Raw genomic sequence first — 22,744 nt, 5'->3', positions numbered from 1 at the left:
AGCACCTAAATTGTGTCAAACATCATTATTGTGCTATATATTATGTATACCATGCTTTAAACTTCCCGTGTTAGGACATTCATGAATATATTTGCCTAATTGTCCTACGTGGACACAAAGTCAAGTTAATCTTACTTGAGGTCCATGTGTAATGTGGAAGCAATTTTGATCTTTTGTGTAGACGACAATAAAATATAATTTATGAATTCCCAAGTCTATGAGCCATATATATTGAAATTGTACTTGTGAAGGTTGCTTTGTACACAACTTGGTATAGTGAAGTTGACTTGTTTGCTCCAAGATGTAACAAAACTTGGTGGTGTATGCCTTGGTGTCATACCAATCCATCCAACTAGAATAACAAAAAGATATGGATGATTGTTTCAAATGGGGTATAATTCCATGTGCAAGTATAAACAAAAAGATGTGGATGAGTATCAAATGGAGTACAATTCCATGTGCAAGTAGTAAAAGCTTCACTTTTCAACTTGCCTTGGACTTGATTGCTTGTAATATTCCACATTGCCCATCCAATCTAGTGTGACAAACATACATCAAATGCCAAGCATTTTGGTGGTATAAGAATGTCACAAATGAATCATCTAGATCTTGAAGATTCAAATGCAAAATAGGTTTTCTAGGAGGATCAACATACTTGCAAGTATGAAAATTGAATCTTTTAGCAAATTTTGAATTGTTTTCATTTGACTTAAACGGTGTATACATTAACGACTCGAGTAGCAATGCGACATTAACATCTCAAAAGTACGATGCAAATTGGCTTTAAAGGTTGAAATTTTGATCTCATCCAGCCCCATAAGTAGCAAATTCTCCATATAGAAGTTGGTGGCTAATAGAAATAGAGTATATGTGTCTCTTGAGGTAAAGTGAACTCTTAATTAATCTATTGCAAAAAGACAAGTTAAAGCATGTGCATATTCTTCTTTTACCAAGCTCAAGGTATTAGGTGACGGTTGCAAAAGATCTTGGAAAGATTCTTCTTTAATTTTCATACCTTTGACTAATATCCCTTAACAAATTAGGAGATTTTTTGCTAATACATGTATCCATTAAAAATGTAATTTCCATGTCGAAGTGATGTATTTTGGCCATGTAACAAATGTAGGGAGACATCAATTGGTAGTCATGCATGAAGTAAGTGTAAATATCTAACCATAATCAATTCCCTTTTGTTAAGTATATTTCTTTGCCACATGCTAAGCCTTGTACCAATGGTATTATTTTCTTTCCTCTTCAACTTATATAGACACTTGGTATCATTGGTAGTTTTACTTCACACAAGTTGATTAAATGTCTCATGCTATTCTTCAATATGTAACTATACTCATTTTGTGTGGCATGTATCTAATCAACACATTTTTTCCTTCTTCAAATGAGATTGGTTGCTCTCCATATAGTAGATAGAAGCAATAATAGAATGATCAACAAATGAAGCATAGAAAGAAGTTAGAGCATGAGTCTTGATAGGTAAAGGAATGCGCGATTCGGTAGGCTTGATACTCTCTAAAACCCATTTGCAAGTCCTTTTGATTTATCAATAAAGCCCATTTGTGAAGTCTTTTTTTATACTTTATAATGCCCATTTGGTAAGTCCTTTTGATTCATCAATGGCAGCTTTTATCTTGTAGTGTTGTCCCATTCAAGTCCATTACATCAACCAACAAATTAGTGGATAATGTGTGTGTGTATGCATTGCATTGAATTGTATAAGTAGCAAATAAGCATCATTAGGAGCATTGGAATGTGAGAATGTGTACCAAGCTATCCTTTCAATCTGAGTTTATTGTTTCAACATCGGTGGTGATGGAGTAAATGGTAATCACAATACCCATGTTACTTCTCCATTCTCACTTCAATTGGTCAATGAAACCCACTTCCCTATTCACTCGAGCTCAAAGAGTTCAGTAGTATTACATGAATCTAACAACCAAGGATCAAAAGGTGATAAGAATGGATTGCCTCTCCCATAGAATTGTTATTCTCATTCATAGATATTGCCTAAAGGCAAAAAGATACCATTAATTAAAAAAAGGAGGAGTGCATCTCATTGAGGAGATCTTAGCCACGATAAGTATTGTCCTTGGTTAAAAGCCGTGAAAGGCATAAGAATAGAGTAGGAAGGGAGAGAGACATCTATCAATATGATAGTAAACATTTGGTCTTCTCAAGCTTTGTAAAGAGAACTTTTTAAGGCATGCAGACATATATACATAAATAAATATTTTTGTACACATGCATGTGTGTATGTGTACAAATATATATATATATATATATATATATATCATTTGGTACTCATAATATGGGGTACTTTGATATTTTTATCAAGTAGGCTAATTTATAAATGAGGAGTTCACAAAATAGTGACAAGGGGCCAACAAGTGACACTCAAGGATACATTGTTTTAAGGTTTTACAAAATCCAACATATAAAAGATTTTACATGACTCAAGTGTTTGGCTCACATTAAGCTTATACATAATAACTTGAATCATAACTTTAAATGTCTAAAATAGATGCAACTTTTATCCAAAAGTGTCACTTGATTGGGGTGGGTTGTATTTTACTTTTGAGGGGGGTCACCTTATGGGCCCCTTTACCCTGTGGCAACTATGTTAAAAAAAGAGATCCCACAAAGTAAACAATCTCCAAAATATGTTTTCAAAGAAATAATGGTGGCAATGTAAGAACTATTTACAATGCTTTGGGGGTGTTGCTATTAGTAGTGGAATATGTGTACTTGTGCATGTGCACAAGGACGAGAGAGAGAGAGAGAGAGAGAGAGAGAGAGAGAGAGAGAGAGAGAGAGATTTTTGATTTATATGCTTGTTCCATGTATTTAGATATACAAGAGCTAGAGGTATTGAGTGTCAAAATAATGTACACATTCAATTTGAGTCTCGACAAGAAATACTCAACCCCTTTAGCTGAGAAAGATGCTTGTAAGTTCCATCATGAACATACAACAATCACCATGTCAAAAGCAAGCGTGTTTGCACCTTCCTTGGAAAGCCTTAAGGTGCTCGCAAGAGACCCACCAACCAGCCATCTTTGGAGCACCTACTAACATGGGTTCCTTGGCCGGAGGCTGATTGACAGGAGAAGAACGCCATTTTCCCTCCCTTAACGTTCCTTTCTGGGCCACCCATTGGAATCCGGTGGTGTCCGCATGCATTTCTGTGCTGTCACTGGCATGAACCTTAGAATTACAAGAACTGGTACCCTTTTGTGTGTCACGTGTCCTCATTGTTGGACTCATACAAGTAGCCTTTCAGATGTTCTGAAGTGGCGTTGCTCAAAAAGTTTCTCTTGAAATCCTGTCAATAGAAAACATCTCTTTTTGTGATAGTGAAGAAATGTCTCTGTCTCTGTCTGTGTCTGTGTGTGTGCCTCTCTCTCTCTGCGGATTCAACCCACAATGCTAAATGTGTGTTTCATGAGTGTTCCACTTGAACCACATTGATCCTAAGCCATATGAAATGCATCAATGCATGCAAAGGGATCGTCACACACAAGCTCTCCGTAGGGATTGTGAATCAAAGCATTGAGTTCCTGTTCGACAGACAATGTTCCACCATATTCCTTGTGAGGCAGAACTACTTTACCTCATGAGCAGTTGCATGTGCTTCCCTTGCAAGTTGACTTGAGTAGCTGGGAATCACAGGTTCAAGCATGTTCTACACAGCAGAAACTTGAAGTGTCAGTCGGTAGGACGCATCTGTATGAGCAAAAGCTAAATACCTAGCCCAGTACCTGCGGTCCAGCAAAACGACCATCAATCACATCTTTGTTAAGGTTCCCTGCAGGTGCAAGCAGGCAAGGACCCACAGTAACTTTGGGAGGCTTCCAGTCATCCGATGGGCCAACTTTCCCACTTATCACATTTCTAAGGTTGGCTGTACAACCCACCAACTCAATTAGTCGGTACATCTATGATTAGCATGTGCCTTGAAAACTCAAGCATAAGTGGAATTTGTACCTGGATCATGTTGTGGGCCTGTGGCACACCAAAGTTTACTCGGCCTTGCTTGCACCATAGTATGTGGAAGGCACTAATATGCACAAGGTAACCCACTAATGGCTCAGCATGCAAGCATTCCTTAACAAATTTGTTGCTTTGAAAGCTTACATCCAACAACAGAAAAGCCTTCTATGACTACTTTAAAAAGTTTGAAGGAATCCAGCAATGCTCCCTTTTGGGGGGAGCACATGGATACTACCAAAAAAAAAGAAGGATTCCCAAAGCAAAGAAATCTTCTCAGAATCTTTTACAAGTATGGTGCCATACCCCAGGGCTGTCAAGATGATCTTCATGTCCCTTTGGAATATACCGCCTTATTGCATGGTAAGCAACATCGTTTAAGGAACCTTTTGATTCTGCATATGAAAGAAGTTGGATCTCTCTCTCTCTCTCTCTCTCTCTCTCTCTCTCTATGAAGAAGTTTGAATTAATGAATTGAAAATTTTACAAAGGATCTTTTGGCAAAAACATAGGCTCCAAGATAGGTAGAAAACAACACATGCTCTCTCTCTCTCTCCAAAAGAAAAAGAAAAAAGAAAAAATAAGAGAGTAGGTATTTTAATCACACGAGAAATACAAGAGTCACAATGAAGGCGTAGAAGAAACTGCCATATGCCAATTAAAAAAATCCTCCCTAGGGAGAAGGCCAACCTTTTGAATACGATCTAGCTGCCAATGGAGAAGACCCTTCAGCCTAGGAATATGACTTTGAACTTCGGAGGTGGAATCCAAGATAAAGGCATTCTGGGTGCTCCAGTTGTACCAGCAGCCCTAGAACCTAAGAAAATGGGGTTGCTGGCACAACTTAGCCACCCAAAATGCCTAAAACAAGATCTTCATATGTGGCTGTGCTGGAGTGGGATATTTGGCCTTGCTAGAGACCCGATTAGAGGGACTAGATCTTCTTGGCTAATGGGTACTAAATAAATCTATGGTGGGAAGATTCCGCACTATTAATCAAAAGAAACAATTGCATTCGAAATACGGCACTTGGAAAGGGCTGAGACGAGAGGTAGGCCACCTATCAACATTCTCCAAAGAAAGACTCTGCATTTGAATGGAGTCCTATTGAGCCACTACTTCCATAATAGTCAATTTCCACCATGCCTTGCCTTTATGTAGTCCCCAGAGAGCATTGGCCTTGGTGACCCCCATCAATCACGGTCTCTAATTAAGAGGTGATAAATTTTTTTAACCGAAGCACCCTCTAGACATAGATGAGTTGCAAGTCTCCAAAGTCTATAAATTTGCGTTAGTGCAGTGGATGAGAGACCATTTAGTAGCATTAATATGAAAGCCTGAAGCATGCCCAAACAAATACATATGTCCAATGCCTTGCAGACGTTATCCATATCTGCTTTCAATATCATGAAAGTGTCATCAGCCAATGCTTGTCTAGCAAAATGTTAATTCAATGGAATGGATAAACCAGCTAGCTGCCCAGTCTCAACTAGATGTGACAACATGGTGAGATTCAGATGGGTAGCAAGGGCAAAAAACAAGGGACTTCTCACTGCTAGTGTATATCAATTGAGACATGAGTGGGCCAAACCCGTGGTTTGCATAAGCTCTGCAAGAAAAGACCATTCCAAGTAGTTAAAGGCCTTCTTCAAATCCAACTAGACTAGAAAAACCTTCTAGTTGGAGTGCTATACATAATCTATGCCCATTTGTACACTCAAGGTATATGCAAAATATTCTTGCCCTTAATGAATCCATACTAACGGGGATGCACAATGATCTCAATCTGAGGTTGCTGTCCATCAGCTGGTGCCTGCATCCAGCCCTTTTCCACCAGCTGGTGATCAGCCCACAGCCTTCCAGACCATGTGTTAGTGTAGACACCTCAAGTCTACACTAACATACTGCTTCCAGTAAAAGTGGGCTGCATCAACTAGACACACAGGTTTGGGCATTTGGGCATGTAGAAAACTGCTTAAACAACCTCAGTGAGTGCATAGGTGATCATGTAAACTTGATTCTAAAGGAGAAACTAAGCCACCAAAGGACCATTTCTAGGATAAATAAGCCTAAAAGAGGCTATTCACTACATATGTTTAACTTCAACAAGTTAATAGCATTTTTTTCAGGCAACAAACAGGGGGTGCAAAGTAGCATAAACCTCATACCAGAGCTTCGTCTCGTAAGTGATGTAGAAAAGAGATGCAGGGGCGGGTGCAATTTAAAATAAGCAGCAACCTTGGCTCTTATCTCCCTTGCCTGCCATGTGCATTCAGGATTATATACATGAGACTAAAAATGATAGATTTCAATCTAATACCAGCAAGCATTCCTTTACTATTGAGGACTGATATGACTGTTTCATCACCATGGCTGTGTAACACAGTTCACAGATTTTCATGTGTGCAGAAGTGATATTTCTTCTAATTTTAAGAGTATTACATTCGGTATCAAGTCCGCTGAAGGTGACCTTCCACCAGTTTCCAAATAAGGATTAAACAACTGCAATTGAGGGTGTTTCCGAGAATAACTTGCAACTTTCTTTCGCAAACCTCTGTTCTGAGGACATTAAAAGGGGTGTCAAAGTCTTCGACAGATTTACCAATGTCTAAATTCTAATCGATAAACAAAATAATATTTCATGCTACCTTGGGAGGAGTGCATTTAAGGTTCCTGAAGGGAGGAACCCACTTTAATGGAGGTGGATTTCCAGGACCTCTACAAGATCGCCACAGGGGCTCAGTGTGGGTGGCAGCAGGCACATGCCGCTTGCTCGTCATCCTCCATTCCGTACAACAATCTGACAGTTTGAACACACGGACTCTGGGCCTCCATTCTGCATACATGTCATGAGATGCTGGCCTCACAGTCTTTATAGAAGACCTCCACTCAGCAGCACTCCAGCAGCCACTCCCTGGATTGATATACCGAATTGAGGATCTCCACTGGTTCTTCTGAAACACGAAGCAATTTGTGGACTCCGATCATTCTTGCCCCACAAACAAATTCAGTAGCAAACAGTCCTAACATGAGCAAGAACTGATGGCATATTGCATTAGACTCACTTCTTCTGCCACTGGTGCTGCAGTTCCAAAATGAGAATCACCACCACCTTGGACCTTTGCTCGGGATGAACGCCAGAGTTTCTCATAGCCATATCCAGGATCGATGTACTTGCTTGAAGATCTCCACTGTCACCACACTTACAAGACAAAAGGTTACAACTTGGGAAAAGTAATATCCATATTTGAGAAAAACAATTCCCCTTGTACAGAGGAACAATAAAGGATAAATTTTGAGACAGTCAAGCAGCACTACCTGAGGGTCTATACTCCCAAAACAGAATTGACAGTCACCATTATCACTCCTTGGGGAGCTACTGGGGATGCCAAGACTTGTATGAGGTCTCGAAATAAGTGGTGACTTTACATACCAATCCTCCCTCTCTTCACTTGTCTCACCCATCATCATTGAAACAATAGGAGATTTTTGCAACCCCAATTACTCAACAAGAAATAATCTGCTTCTTGACTCCAGATGAGTACGTTCATGAAAGCACTGTGCTAGAAAACAAGTCAAGCTTTTAATAACCTGAAGTGTAAATAAGAATCAAGGAAAATATGATGACTCTCTAAGACTAATGGTAAATTCAAGGTTCAGAAACTTATGTTGACCCGCGTGCATTAACAGTTGATCAGTGGTCAATAAGACACCCCAAAAGCTTGCATAAATCGAAGGATTAATATTTTTAAAGCAATTTAGTGGCAAACACCTATACTAAAGTATATCTCGTGCCATGTTGTCAGTTCAAGTTTAAACACAGAATTCGTCATACTTATCTGTTCTATGTCAATTGTAGCAAGTACAACTTTTGATTGAAGTAAATGGGTTTAACAAGGATGGATAGCCAACGGCAGTGACAACTCTCCAATCAGTTTCTTGCTTAGTGTGAATCATGTGTAAGATTTTGGCAGCTCAATGGTATGCTACAATCTCTTAGTCCTATCCCTTCTCATATCCAATATCCGTAGCTCAAGACCATGATCTATTTTAATAGTGTGATGTACAATCAAACTGTCATAAATTTCAGGGTGCCCGGATGGGGCAGTCATGTGCCAATGCCTGTTGGTGCCCTAACAAATGAATGATCAATAAAGGAGCCATTTGATAAGTATTCTTTGAAAAGAAATGGCTCAACCCTGAGGTTTGAATTTCATGTTTGATAAGCATGCCCTGAAAAGAACTGGGTGAACTCAAGGTTTGAACTGTCACCATTGGGTGTGACAGACAGAACAACGACTCAGCACATCAGCAAAGATTGGAAGTTTGAAACTGATTGTATTGTTCTTGTGACTACACATTATACTTTTAGTGAAACAGAGACCAGCTAACAGGACGTGGCATTGGATCAACACTCCTGGTGCACGTAACTAACATGTTGGCCCTTTTGATTCATAGAATGAGAGCAGAGTAATGCCTATTGTACCAAAGTTTTAATGGAAGCTTGGCTAAGCTCTGCAACAGTCGCATTTTACAAATGAATGTGCTGTCATAATTGATTGGGTCAGTCTCACCTTAACAAGTCTTTTGCAGGATTTGATGGTCACATGCTCTCTTTAACACACTCACTCATTGATCCTTATTTGCTTAATGGTGTGGATAAGCATGAGGTTTCTAGTCTACAGTTAGACCACCTTCTTTGTGACAGTCCTTCAATTCTTGGCAAGTCATGTGAAGTATTCTTGCAGGTCTACTTTTATTCACAAGGATGATCAAGTTGCTAAATCACTTGAAACCCCTAGTTGAGCGCTACAAAACTTATGTAACTTAAGACATAGTATTTTCTCCAAGCATCTACAGATCCTGTGGCTACATTGGAGGATACTTCACAGTAGGGGAGACATCTGGTAGGCATGCTAAAAATTTATAGTTCCTTTTGGCCCAAATGACATAGTCCTCTTGGCGATAAAAAGCCCACCATTGCTTCTGGTGCTGCATCCATGTAACAAGTATAGCACACACCTTTTGGTGCTGTATCTACATAGGCTTTTTGAGTACACACTACAGCTTCATCAAATACAGGACTAATGGTCTTAGCTGGCCTTATATGCTGATTGTTCCATTTGCTCCTGTCAGCCAGAATCCGGAAAGAACACCCTTCTTTTCCCTTTTTGGCTACTGGCAAATCCATGTCATGCACCTGTAGATTAAGCCTGAAGTTTCATATTGTTGTTTGCCGTCTATGCAACTTTGCTGACCAGCAGTTTAGAAAAATTTGTGCCAATGCTGCTAAGCATGTATGTTGACCTCTGATGCCAATAGAGAAAATGAATGCATCCAAGCTTTCTTAGCATCCCGTATCTGGTAGCCTGACAGAATCACGTTCTCCAATGCAGTTGGAGGTTTTCCTCTTAGGGCCTACAATCAGTCAGCCATGATCAAAACTTTGCTTGGAAGTTGAGAATCAAAAGACCACAATACATTTTTGAGCATGGTGGTACACGGCCTATGAGACACTGAGGATGTTGGTATGGAACTGCAATGGAATCCTGCACTTGGCAAAAGATATATATTCAGAATTCCACTGCATAGCTCACTGCTCCACGTTTGAGCTGAGAGGGAAATGATTGCCAATGTAGGCTCACAGCTATGAGGATTAGATCACACGCACGTATATAATCACCATGATCATAGTCTTTGTACTTAAGTACAATCATACAACCTACAATAACCCTCCGCTCTCACTCAGAGGAGAGCAATTCGTACCTGGTTCTTTCTTTGTAGCATGCCAACCGAGGTTGACGAAAGGCTCGCATGCGTGACTGCCGTTCACGTAAAGAGAGCAACGCAGGCCGGGCTGGATGTGGGTGGGCGAGAGAGAGAGAGAGAGAGAGAGAGAGAGAGAGAGAGATTGACTTCGCATGGATCGGCAGGGACGCGTCCATCTATCAAAGATTTATACTAACCTTTCCTCTAACGTGTGGCCATAATGATAATTGTAATAAGCATAATAACAGGCCATAAGGATGTTGTAATAAGCATAATAACAAGGCATAAGGATGTTATTAGCATTGCCTTTAATCCAAATGGCTTTACGCAATCTCAAAAGCATTAACATTTTTGCGAGTTTAACCCCCCAAGTGGCATGCCAATTGCTGGGTTTAGCAAATGGCAGCCCAGTTGGTGGGCACATAACATGTGTTGCATGGAATCCCTGGTTCAATATCTGACTAGGTGGCTCAGGGGAAACTTGACATGTGAAGTATTACCTACAAAGGCTGCAAGATGAGCTAGAGTAAAATCTTATATTTATAAAATAAAGCATTTTTTGTGAGTTTTGCTAATGACTCTAAGTCAATGCTTAGTAGTTGGTAGGGGGTTGGGGGATCATGTATTACATAATAGTTGGTGTTAAGTTGGGGGATATTGTCAATTTGAGACTACTGCAAGTTACCTTGAGTTCATAGCTACACATGTGCCACTTTAGTATGGAGCTTTTTCCTTTGTGCCATTTTCATGAATTGTTTTTTATTTTGTGTGGTTTATTAATAGTGCCTTGAGAGTTGATGAAGTGAACTCTAGCTAACTTATGTGAGTCACAAAGGTGGATGGGCTAGGAGTTGAGACTTGGGTTCATAATTTTGAGCTTGTTGGTTCAAGTCTTGTAAGGTACTTCCCTTGCCTCATTCACACGATGTGTTTGCGAAAGTCCAAACTATTGACCACTTGAACACTCAATTGGATCCACCTCCTTGGTAGTGTTTGGTCACCAAAGGAGAGTTGTAGTGTAGCAAGCTTTGTTGTTCATTCAATGTGCAAGCTATATTCCTATATGTGTATAAGAGCAATGTTGGTATGACCGTTACTCACTTATTGATTTGGCTTGCAAGCTATCTTATCTATGTGCAAAACCAATGCCAAAATGGCTCTCGCATGTTCTCTTAACTAATATTTGAAGGAAAGCCCCCCTCTATGTGCATTTGGATATCTGTCTATGCCTTACCTCACAAAAAGTTACTTTATTTGAGATCCATTAACATGTTGTACACATCAATATTCCCTAACTTGCATTGCTAGGTGTAATCATTTTATCTCATCAAAGCAACAATTATTTTGCACATTAACATGCACACACCAACACATATACACACACTTGCACTTACACATAGGTACATACAAAGGTGTGCATGCACACTTGCATACACATAAAATGTGTGTGTGTGTGTGTGCGCACACACACACTCTTCCTCTCATCATGCTCTAACTTTGTGTAATATGCTCATGTGAGTTGGTAAGAGTTGTAAGTGGAGGGGGAGGAGTGATTCAAGTTAATGAGAATATTCAAAATGATGAATGTGAAGTACCAAATTGAAATTTCAATTGAGGTTATAATAATGAATGTTATATGAAAGAGGTTAAGTGCACAAAAAAGAAATGGCAAAGACATGTAAGTACTAGTGCTTATAGAAATTGTGTGTGTATGTGTGCACATGTACACACACATGCATGCATGTTTGTATGAATTGAAAGTCTAAGATATCTGTTTGAATTTTTTCATGTTGGAAAAATATAGGTGCTTTTTTTTGGGTATGCTAGTTACCCGCTAGCTATAAAGTTGGCATTTCATATAGATTTTGATAGAAAAATTGGTTACTTTGGGAACTTGCCCTTATTTTGAGAGTGGTTGGAAAAAAGGTTTTCCATGAGCACTAGCAAGCAAGGAAGAAGGTAGTTGAATGTTCATGGAATCCAAAAAAGCGGGTGGAAGTATATTGAATAGTTCTAGAAAGACTTCCTCTTTTGGAAATTGTGCACAAGAGGGATAGATGTAGCTAGCACTCTATGCATAGTCAACATTGACATGATCCTATCAATGGGGAGGAAGGAACATTAACATGGATGCATGTTTTCGTGGGAGAGAGAGAGAGAGAGAGAGAGAGAGAGAGAGAGAGAGAGAGAGAGAGAGAGAGAGAGAGAGAGAGAGAGAGAGAGAGAGAGAGAGAGAGAGAGAGAGAGAGAGAGAGAGAGAGAGAGAGAGAGAGAGAGAGAGAGAGAGAGAGAGAGAGATGGATGGGGATATGTCCAATCCAGGGAGGAAGAAGCGAGCGAAGTGGAGCACTTTCCTTGCAATGTTGCTCTGCAATAGCTTTGTGTGATAGTGCGAAGTTGCTCCCGCGAAGCGGCCTAGTGTTCCTTGCATGCAAAACACACAAGGAATGCTTAGACGTAGCTAGCACTCTATGCACAGCTGACATTGACATAGTCCTATCAATGGGGAGATAATATTATGGTCTCCAAGAAAGTGGAATGGTTATAGCACTTCATTTTCTCTAACATAAGTATCATAGTTAGTCAAGCACTTACAAATGGAGTTCTCAAAATTAATACAAATGCAAATGGCCCACTTTATAAGCCGATGCATGAAAATAGCTACTTGCAGTAGGTAGATGAGGTTGCAAATCTTGTTGGGGCCACCATACCTATTGATGCAATAGAATAATATAGCACATACATGCCATGGCCCTCTCATTAGTCCCAATGACCATGGATATTCTTTGTGTCAAGAGAGATGGAGAAGCACTCCACATAACAATGATACATGATCTCAAGGAACACTCCTTAAAGAATTGAGGGAAGGTAAGGACTCAAGCCACTCATTAACACATGCAAGGAACTTACAAATCCTAGCATTATGACCTAGAGGTAAGAACTTATTTCATAAGTTCAATTGAATCTCAAATGCATGAAAAGTATTGCTAGCCATCACTTAAATGTGCCTTTCATAGTAATTTTAATGCGAATAACAAGTGGGAAGACATTCACAATCAAACATATTAATTGAGATGTCATAACATATTTTAAAGGGCTTCTTTGTATACAATATTCATGGTTGATCTAGAATGGCTTTCTTTGTCTTTGGATAGCACCTTCAAACCCAATGGTCACTTTACTCAAGGGAATGCAAATAAAACACGTAATTGGCCACATGTAAAGACAAAAGTTTTGAGATACAACCTCAATAAGTGTCATGTTTGTTGATGGTCATGGAAAATGCTACCCTTAGTGGAAACCATCTTTGTTAGTATTGCCCTTCAGGGCATATGCTTATACAATGGTCCAATGGTAAGGTGGTGCCTGTCCTAGAAAAGTTGCTCACTATTGACTTCATTAAGCTGCCATTTCAAGGCTTATGTGTGTGGATATCTTACTTTTTAAAAAATTAGGGTTTATTTTATAAAATTAACAAAAGGTCTCTCTCTCTCTCTCTCTCTCTCTCTCTCTCTATGCTTGTTATTTGAATCAAAGCATAAGAAATACATTCCTAATCTCCATCTCCACCTTTGTCTTTTTTTGTTATGTTATTGTTTGTATGCTTCATCTGCAAGCTAGTGCAATTTTCTTTATAGCACATTTGAGCTAATCAGTTTTAGCTCAACATCCTCATCTTCAACTACATACACCATTGAGACCCCCATCATGCCTTCCTCCTCTTTCAGCGGATGCCTTGTAGATGCAAGCAGGGACCCTCTATCTAGCCTAATTGCAACAGATGGCATTCCTCAATGCTCGTGCCAGGTTTTGAAAGACATAGGCAAGGACCATGTCATCACAAATTTGAGAGTGGATAAGTATGTGTTTTCTAAAAGTCGAATTGTTAGCAACACCCTTGCAGATATGTATGTAAAGCATAGTAGCCCCACACAAGGATGCCATGTATTCTACTAGCTACCATTCAAGATGAAGAGTCATGGGCTATAGTGTTTGCTAGATATGCAGAGAATGGGCATGCCAAAGAAGTGCAACACTATTTGAAAGACATGTAGAAGGGTAGGAAATCTTCTAATTCTATCATGTTTGCTTGCAACTTGAAATCTTGTAGCATTATTGGAGCTTTACAAGCAAGCTACAATAATTATATTGAAACACCTTAAAGGGGATTTGAAGTAGAGTTCTATATCATCAACACTCTTGGTGCATATAAACAACAAAATTTGCTTGCTTGCAAAATCACAGCAAGTATTTGATAGGCATCATGTTTGAAGTTTAGTTGCATGGAGTGCATTGATGTCGGCTTTGACGGTAAATTCCTTAATCTTTTCAAGCAAATGTAGTTGGAGGGCATATCTCTAGATGATACCACATGTGTTTATGGTTTGAAAGCTTCTATGGTCGCCATTCTTGAGACTCTTGAAACTAGTCCAAAAGTTCAAAATTGTGTAGTCAAAAAAGGCATGAAAATGAGCTTTATGTGGGCAACACATCGATGGACATATAAAGTCAATGTGGCTTTATCATAAAAGCAGAATAGATCAAAGGGTGGACATGTATAGTCAATTTGGCTTTGCCATAGTAGCATGAGAGATCTTTGATTGATTACCAATTTGAGATGTTGTGTTTGGTCTATAATAATAAACCCATATGGTGAGAACCATGAAGGACACAATGCTATGAAATGTTCCAAGGAGATGGTGTTAAGCCTGACATTGAATTACTTGTCTTCTAGTTGCAAGCAACCATGCTAACCTAGGCTTTGAGGGTTAGATGTATTTTGTTGTTATGACAAGAGCATATTGAATAAAGCCAGCTTTGGATCATTATGGTTGCATGGTTCATCTCTTTATGAGAATATGGAACTTTCATGAAGTAGCTACCATATTTATATAGCCACTCATGATCCTCCATCTAATTCAAATCCTTAGTTATATTTGCTAATGGGATAGTTGTACGTAAGTGTTGGTAGGTGGGTTGATGTAGGGAGAAATGAAGAAACCATGTTGATGAATGCTTCAAGGATTGGCCTAGAACACAATTCTTAATTTGGACAAAATGTTGTTTGAGTGCTCTATTGGTTGTTCAGTAAGCAAGCACGCATTAGGACTTTTAAATACAACTTTATGTTGCTAAGACCTAAAGGAAGGAGGAGAGAAGAGTGAGACTACATGTCACAGTTGTCTCTTCCTTGTCTTAATTTTTGGCTTGTCTTGCAATCTGTTAGGCTTTTTCATTTTGCAGCTTCATTGAACAAGGTCATCTGGCTCATATGGTTGTGCTAGATTGTGACCTTTGTATCTAAGTTCTATTTGTTTTCCTACCTCATGCACAGTTTGCACAGATGTGGAACATTGCTCTTAATCGTAGTTTCATGCTATCAATCCACCACCCGTCCACCATCTTGGTGGTCTTAGCATGGGCTAACAATTGTTTTATGGGCAAGCAACTCGTGGTTTGATGCCTATCATCATGGCAGGCAACATTTCTAGCTTCAAAAGATTTTTGGTTCCTTAAAACTTTGCATTTCTAATTGCATGTTGCACTAGCCATTATGACAATGATAAATAATAGTACTTGAAATCCACAATGCGGAAGTGCTATGAAGATTCAAGTAGTGAATCAAGATAGGGCATACAACCAAATCTCATGTTATGGGCTAATTACTTTTCCTTTATTTTGGAATGATATTTGTACACTCAGGTTGGAATATAAAGTGAGGTGAGGTTTCCCTATATAGTCTAGCCTCTTTCTAATGGTTGCATAATATGTTGGTAGAGCTTACATCCATTGTTCCTTGCAATCCATGAGGTGCTTCTATACTGGCATTCAGGGTAGTTTTTATGTTTAAACATCAATATTTGGGGTTCAATGAATGTTGTAGAAAACATGGATTTTGATATAGGTAGCTGATGTTATTACATGCAAATGGATTTGGTTCTCATGCAAATACATCTAGTTACCAATAGCCTTTGGTACTCAGAATGAGGCCTCCATTGCGTGCTGTGCCAAATTGTTCTATGCAAAGTTGTAACATAGGTGAAGTCCTCAAGGTCAATGTGTGGGAAATAGGAAGGGAGCTAGTGGTCCTTCTGGACTCAACAACGATAGCCCCCACCACAATAGGTACAATGTGAAGTAAATCAGTTTGATTAGTGTATGCATGCAATTTAATTTTGAGCTATTTTCAAAGGCTTGTTTTTAGTAGATGTTTCCCACAAGTGGCAACTATTCCATGTGATATTCCCAATTTTTAAGAAGTATACTGGATGCACCTTTGCAAGGATTAAATTCCCTTGAAATAAGTGATGTAGATACATCCAATGCAAGGCTGATCATGCCTTTGCTTGGATTTGCATGTGTGTTTGCTTCTCCAGAAAAGTAATGAGTGGTAACATTCTCCTTTCTGATTTGCATATTAAATTTTGCCTTAGTGTTTTGTAGAATTTTCTAACAACATTGAGGGCTTTTTGAACATCTTATAGATGCTTAATGACCAACTATATCTTCTTGTAGTTCAATTAGAACATGCATGTAAAGTCAATTCTAATGGATCCGACAGTTATTACATCTTACTGAGTCACCAAAGGCATCAAAGGAAAAGGTTGATGAGGCATTGGAGGTGTTGCGAATAGCCCAAGGTATTAGTGCTACAATTCATTAAATTACAAGTCACTCCCTAAACTAGCTACTTGGAAGCTAAATTTATGCTTTACCAGGAAGTTTCTAAGGTATAGATCCTTTTTGAGGGATTTGACTAGCACTTTATCCATCTTAAAACATGCTTGATGTCTATTGGAAAAATTGGGGTGATTTTTGATAATTTGTGATAAACATTATGATAATTAGGGCTCACTTTTTAATTTTAAAACATTCTTAACTTCAAGAATTTGTAGTTTCAAGTATTTTGGCAAGTTGATTGTTGTGTTTAAATTTCTGTAGTTTTTAAAGATCTTCTTATTGAGCTCTTTACGAACAAGGACATAATGTGATTCTTGAGAGGTTGTCAACTTGAGGACCTGCATGTTCATTTTGTTGCACACATTGTGCTTGTTGATTGGCCCTCACATGTGAAAGGCGCACGTCATACATGAATGGCATTTTTTGCCTCCAAGGAGTCCTTTGAATGAAACTGTAATTCAAGGTCATCTTGGGATGCTCATCATATAGTAAAGGTGCCATGCATATGGATTTTGTTGGACATCTATGATGACAGTCATGCCAATGGTATGTAATAGGCCTCATGGGTCAATAGAGAAACCTTCTTCTGTATAGACAAAATCCTTGTGGAAGAAGTTCTTAGGCCTAAGGGAATCAATGTGTGCCTTTGCTGTTGACAAGGCTAGTAGTTGATATGTAGCATGAATGTTGTAGGCGGAGAGATTTTGCTATGATTTTCCAAGTGTTGTTAATACTTGAGTAGAAGTAGAGGCTTTGGATGTAGTTTTGTGGACAACCTAATTCGGTCCCTCTAGCATGATGCATCTATCTTTCAATGGATTTAAGCTTCTTATCATATGCACTTGTGATTGTAGGCATTGTTGCTCTTCTAGTAACATCAAATGTGGCACTTTCTTGACAAGTGCTTCTATTTGGACTCTAACACTCACACCTTTGTTAAGCTCTGCCATTAGGAGCTTATTAACAACATGCACATGACTCCACGCTTTCATTTGGACAGCTTGCAACACCTAGGATATTTCAACCATAACCTGAGGCATGGATATATGTATGGTCACAAAGCACCATTCTTGTCATTTGCATAGGAGACCATAAGATTTGTTGCATGTTTTGAAGCAAGATTCTCTCTCTCTCTCTCTCTCTCTCTCTCTCTCTCTCTCTCTCTCTCTCTCTCTCTCTCTCTCTCTCTCTCTCTCTCTCTCTCTCTTTGAAGTTTAAAAAAATATAATCAAATAGTTGAGTGGAAGAACTCTACATTCCTACAAAATCATCATTTGTCTACAATAGAATTTTCCTTTGAAACCAATGCACACAATTGGGAAAAATGACAAATAGCACCCAAAAATAAGTATTGAAGTAACAATACATTACTACATTGGAGAAGGGAGATTGGGTTGTTGTGAGAGAGTACCCAAATAAACTAGCTTGATAGCCTTCAAGTGTAGCGAATTGAGCTTCTATGTCCGTGTCAATGATAAGCAACACAACAAGCACAAGGAAAGTTGTGCCAACAATCCATGCAACCTTCCTAGTGCTACATAATAGCTTCTTACCAAACCAGGTAATGTTAGGCTAGTATGTTGCATCGGCCTTGAGCATGGCTTCTAGGATGTTGAGCCATGGGTCCTACTCTTAGATCTTCATAGCTCTTGCTTCAACGCCTAATGAGAGGAACATATGAAGAAGGCCTCCCTTCCTGCCTACCTCTTTCCCTCGCCATCTCTCTCAATGTATCTTTATTGTCATTTGTTTCCTTCTTTGTTGCCACAGTCAAATGGTTTTTGGTTATTGTTGTTATTGGTGGTGGTTTTTCCCTATGGTTTCAGCTACATTTAGGGTATTTGAGAACTAGAGGTATAAGTTGTGTGTTTGCGGTGTGTCTCTACTTGTTGTGGCAAAGTTTTTTCATGAATAATTGTAAATGTATTTTTGTTGGAAAGAAAGTAAACCTTGGAATGAATATCATTGTGCTAATGTTACTACTTGTTACTACCTCTACCCCTATAATCTTTCTAGATCAAACCCCTTACATATATGTCTTGCACCAACTATATAATCCCTTTTTATGTATTCAAAATCTATAGTAAGATGATAGGGGTATTCATCTTCAATATCATCAAGGGAATTTGTAGTGCAAAGGAATAAACTTGCATCTCCCTTGGCAATAATATGTATAACAAAGTACTGCTTCAACTCCCCAAGCAATAGTTTCAAAGTCGTAACATTCAATGTATTGACTTTGCTACTCCAAGGAACAAGAATGCTCGCTCACTAAGAATGTTGAATACTCATGCATATAGGGGACATCACAAAAATACAAGTCATAATGTTATGAACAAGACATCCGTGCGGTACCATTTCAAGCTAAAGCTGCACCTTGTCTTTGCCATAGTTACTCCCACACCACCCCTGATATCCAAGACCCATTTAAAAAAACCCACTCTCAATAGAACTACTGTGAATAGGAAAAACTCCACTCACAACACGATGAGAAGAGACAAAGGAGTGTCGATAGGGGTTTGTGACTTAGTGCTTGGCTTAGATAGTTGAGGTTCTTGGCCACCATGATCTTTCTAGCTACCTCTAATAATGTAAAAGTACAAAGGTCAATCTAGGAGGCCTTACCCATCAAAATAATTTGTTTGTGAGTAGATAGCAAATCCTTGAAGTACAGAAAGCATGACCACACTAATGAAGTATTAGGAGAAAAGACTAGATGGAATATCTAAGGATAGTGAGGCATCAACAACATCCAAGGAGCCATATTACTAGGATCAAAAGAAGCATATGCACCCAATCTTCCAACCAAACCAAGACATCCAAAGAGCACTAGAGTGCATATGGGTATGGCCCAAGGCGCATATGCGAGTCAGCCCAAGTGCATCAAACATGAAGAACCACCACCTCCTCCTCCTCTTGGCATGGAGCCTGAAAGCCTTGAAGCTATGAGTTCCTCGATTGCATGGAAGATTGACTATCGTCAACCTCCTGCCCACAGCAACCACTATAAACTCATTATTAAGGTAAGCTTTTCTCTCTCACACCCTTTTTCTTCAACAGTAATTTGTTTTGTATCTTTTTTTGCCCATACCACTATATTCCAAGGTATATTCTCACACAATCCAAATCACCAAAACCTCGAAGTATGCGTTTGGTTCTTGAAAATTTCGATGCAAGTTCAACTTATTGCTATGTAATTTGAAGGTTGCACATGCTTCCTTATATCAACTAGCTTGGGGCGTATTTTGGGTTATTTAGGTAAGTATGGATTTGCTAGAGAGAATGCATGACAATGCCTGCCTGCATTGTGTTGAATTTCAAATCATCAATATGTGGCCATAATTTAGGAAATCAAAGTGTTGTCCTCACATGACCCTTTCATCAGGACCACAAGCAATATTTGTCTAAAGTTACCACAAAGAAAGAACAACCTTTCCCCCATAAAGTTTATTGTGGTGCAATGTTATTGCTTGGAGATCTGTCCAACGTCTCAAAATCAAATTGATGTATCATTGAAGCATCGTCCCATAGACATGCACCTCTCAACAAATCAACAATATCACAAGTGCCTGCCAAGCTATAATGGTATTTTAAATTTTAAGTGTGTTGTATTGCTATTTGGTAAATCTGAGAGACACCCAAGGATGTAGTAGCTAGTGTCAATTGTGCTTGCCTGTGTAAGCTAGCAAGCACACATCTCTTTATGAAATTCCTTACCAAGACCTAAAAGTCCATCCAAACGAGTATCTAACAAGTACCTACATCAATGACCTCTAGAGTTTCGAAGATGCATTTTTGTGCTCATATGCTTCACTTGAAGCTTCCATATGATGATTTCTAAACTAAATCTTTTACGAGCAGACTTTGAATATTTTGGAAAGCTATGCTAGAAAAGCAAGCTCACAAAACAACAATATAGTAACAAACACATTTTCAATTGTATTTTGGTCTGTGTTTAATTGGAAGCATCTTTGGATATAGAATACATCATAGAGTCAAAATTGTGTGAGTCAAAAAAGACAAAGGCAAGTAGTACATATCTCAAGTATTTGCTAGTATTTGAGAAGACAAAACTTTTTTAATATGATCTTTGGATCTACAACTAATGGCCATAAAGTTTTTCATTAACCAATTGGTACTCACAAATACGATAACATGCTTTAGAGACATAGACATAGCATGCACCAAGATATCTATCAATATCATAAGAACTTCCTATGTAGCAATTGCACTCAATATTGAATCAAACATATATGCGAACCTGATGGTTACCCAATGATGTTCTTTGTAAATGCACTTATATGAATAGTTTACAACAATTATAATAGAGAAAAGGCAGACATTGATGTGAGTAGTATATTTTTGGTCAAATATTGCAAGACATTATCCAATGGATATCCACGTATTGAACTTATTTCCATCGTTTTATCTCTTATGAATAGAATTTTGACATCACTCATCAATATTGATTCCTACTATGAATTTCTATGAATATACCTTAGTGCAATATCCATTCATTAGGGCCAAAAACATTAAAAAATAGCATTTTTGTTAATCCCATATCAAGAAATATATACAACCAAAGTAGTTAGGTATAAGCTTTTCATTGATGAATGTTTGCTATCCTATTATTATAGCACTGAAAAGGTAATAAAATCTGAGCTATTTCAAGCTCAAATAAGTCTCAAAAGCATAAACATACCATTCAAGCACCAAAATAGCATCCTTGAAGCATCAAACATGCATTATGGAATTTACTATTTGTTCAAACAAGAACTATTCTATTTTGTATGAAACATAGAACAAAATCTTGCATAGGTACAACTCTATGAGTGTCTAGATCTATATCTCTCATTGCGCTCCTTGTTTTTGCCTATAGAATGCCTAAATTTGATACCATATATAAAAGTTATGGCCAAAATATGGTATGCTATCAAGCTGCCATAACTGTCCATGAACTTTTACAACATGCTTTGTATCTAGTCAAAATGGATAAAATGGATGCTCCTTAGCTCAATAAGCACTCAACAAGGATCAACTAAGCCTTGGGAAGCTCCTCAAGAAGTGTAGAGCAAGTTGGAACAAGTCAAAAGAAGGAAAGACTCAATGCATATCTCGAGAGGAAGAAACAATGGCTGCCATGAAACCTTGAGTTGAGGCTTTAGATGGGGATGAAGCAAAGGATGAAGAAGCTCCTTGAACGGTTAACTCTAATACCCGTTAACTCTAATACTCGTTGAAAGGTAGAGCCCAAGGGAAAGCACACAAGCAAAAGCAATGCAAAGCAAGAGCTATGGTGGATATATATATATATATATATATATATATATATATAAAGAGAGAGAGAGAGAGAGAGAGAGAGAGAGAGAGAGAGAGAGAGAGAGAGAGAGAGAGAGAGAGAGAGAGAGAGAGAGAGAGAGAGAGAGAGAGAGAGAGAGAGAGAGAGAGAGAGAGAGAGAGAGAGAGAGAGAGAGAGAGAGAGAGAGAGAGAGAGAGAGAGAGCATATGTGGGAACTCTAGCAGTCACGATGTGTGACCGGCCTTCCCTTATTCAAATGTCACTAAAAGAATAAAGAATGAAGTGGTAGTGATGGGTGCCCACCATCTCGAGTGTATAGGTGTGTGGGTATTATCAATGTTATGAATACACAAGCAATTAGGCAAAGGCACCTTTATACCCACATTTTGGATCCTTGCAAATAGGGAGTTGAGAGCAATGAGAAAATTGAAGAAATTAAAAGTTAAAAATTTTGTGTATCACAATCTTTTGATGAGCAAAGGAATATAATGAAAACTAAATGAGTCAAAAAGTGGAATTGAGAGTAAGTGGCAACCAAAAATATTCAAAAATTGAGACTCTAAATAAAATTGATAGGCACACTACAAGGATGCTTTATTAGGAATTAGAGGCATGCACCATCAAGTTTAATTTTCTAATTAAAACTTTTTATGGTTGTCTAAGTGCCAATGCTGAAGACTTAATAAATCATGTCATCTGTCAATATCTGAATCACTTTGTAGAACAATTTCACATGCACACACTCCCTTGAAAATGAATTTGTCCTAAACACAACCATCACCTTTAGCTAGCTCTTTCTTACAAAGTCAAGTTCTTCTTGTTTGCCTATCTTAATTTTATTTCCTTAACTTCTTAGGTAAGAGATATCATATAAGGGGAGTGTTAAAGTGCATTATTAGGAGAGATTTTAAAAAAGGAACTTTTGTAGCGTCTCATGAACAAGAGAGCTATATTTTCTTTTGTTAATATAGCAACTAGACAAAAATCTAGTGTTAC

General features: G+C 38.5%; 1 protein-coding gene across 2 annotated transcripts; it reads right to left on the bottom strand.

Annotated features, from left to right (window-relative positions):
- Positions 1–2,654: 2,654 nt before the first annotated feature.
- Positions 2,655–9,897, bottom strand: LOC148009488 (uncharacterized). 2 transcript variants are annotated; one of them, XM_087673184.1, is made up of 11 exons: positions 9,766–9,897; positions 7,318–7,557; positions 7,065–7,190; positions 6,648–6,953; positions 6,442–6,558; positions 6,168–6,258; positions 4,306–4,394; positions 3,997–4,069; positions 3,771–3,913; positions 3,623–3,694; positions 2,655–3,334 (listed from the first exon to the last, which is right to left on the bottom strand). In XM_087673184.1, the coding sequence occupies exons 2-11, from the start codon at positions 7,468–7,470 to the stop codon at positions 3,251–3,253; spliced, it is 1,254 nt and encodes a 417-aa protein (XP_087529310.1). In that variant the 5' UTR covers positions 7,471–7,557; positions 9,766–9,897; the 3' UTR covers positions 2,655–3,250. The 2 variants fall into 2 exon arrangements, with proteins under 2 accessions (XP_087529310.1, XP_087529311.1); XM_087673185.1 differs by lacking the exon at positions 9,766–9,897 and adding an exon at positions 8,574–8,834.
- Between the last annotated feature and the right edge of the window lie 12,847 nt (positions 9,898–22,744).

The sequence above is a fragment of the Lygodium microphyllum genome, chromosome 30, assembly GCF_053477565.2.
Source record: "Lygodium microphyllum isolate KBCC chromosome 30, Lygodium_microphyllum_v1.1.10, whole genome shotgun sequence".
Taxonomy (NCBI): domain Eukaryota; kingdom Viridiplantae; phylum Streptophyta; class Polypodiopsida; order Schizaeales; family Lygodiaceae; genus Lygodium; species Lygodium microphyllum.
The sequence above is the reverse complement of the archived record's forward strand: the minus strand, read 5'-3'. Positions and strand labels throughout refer to the sequence as shown.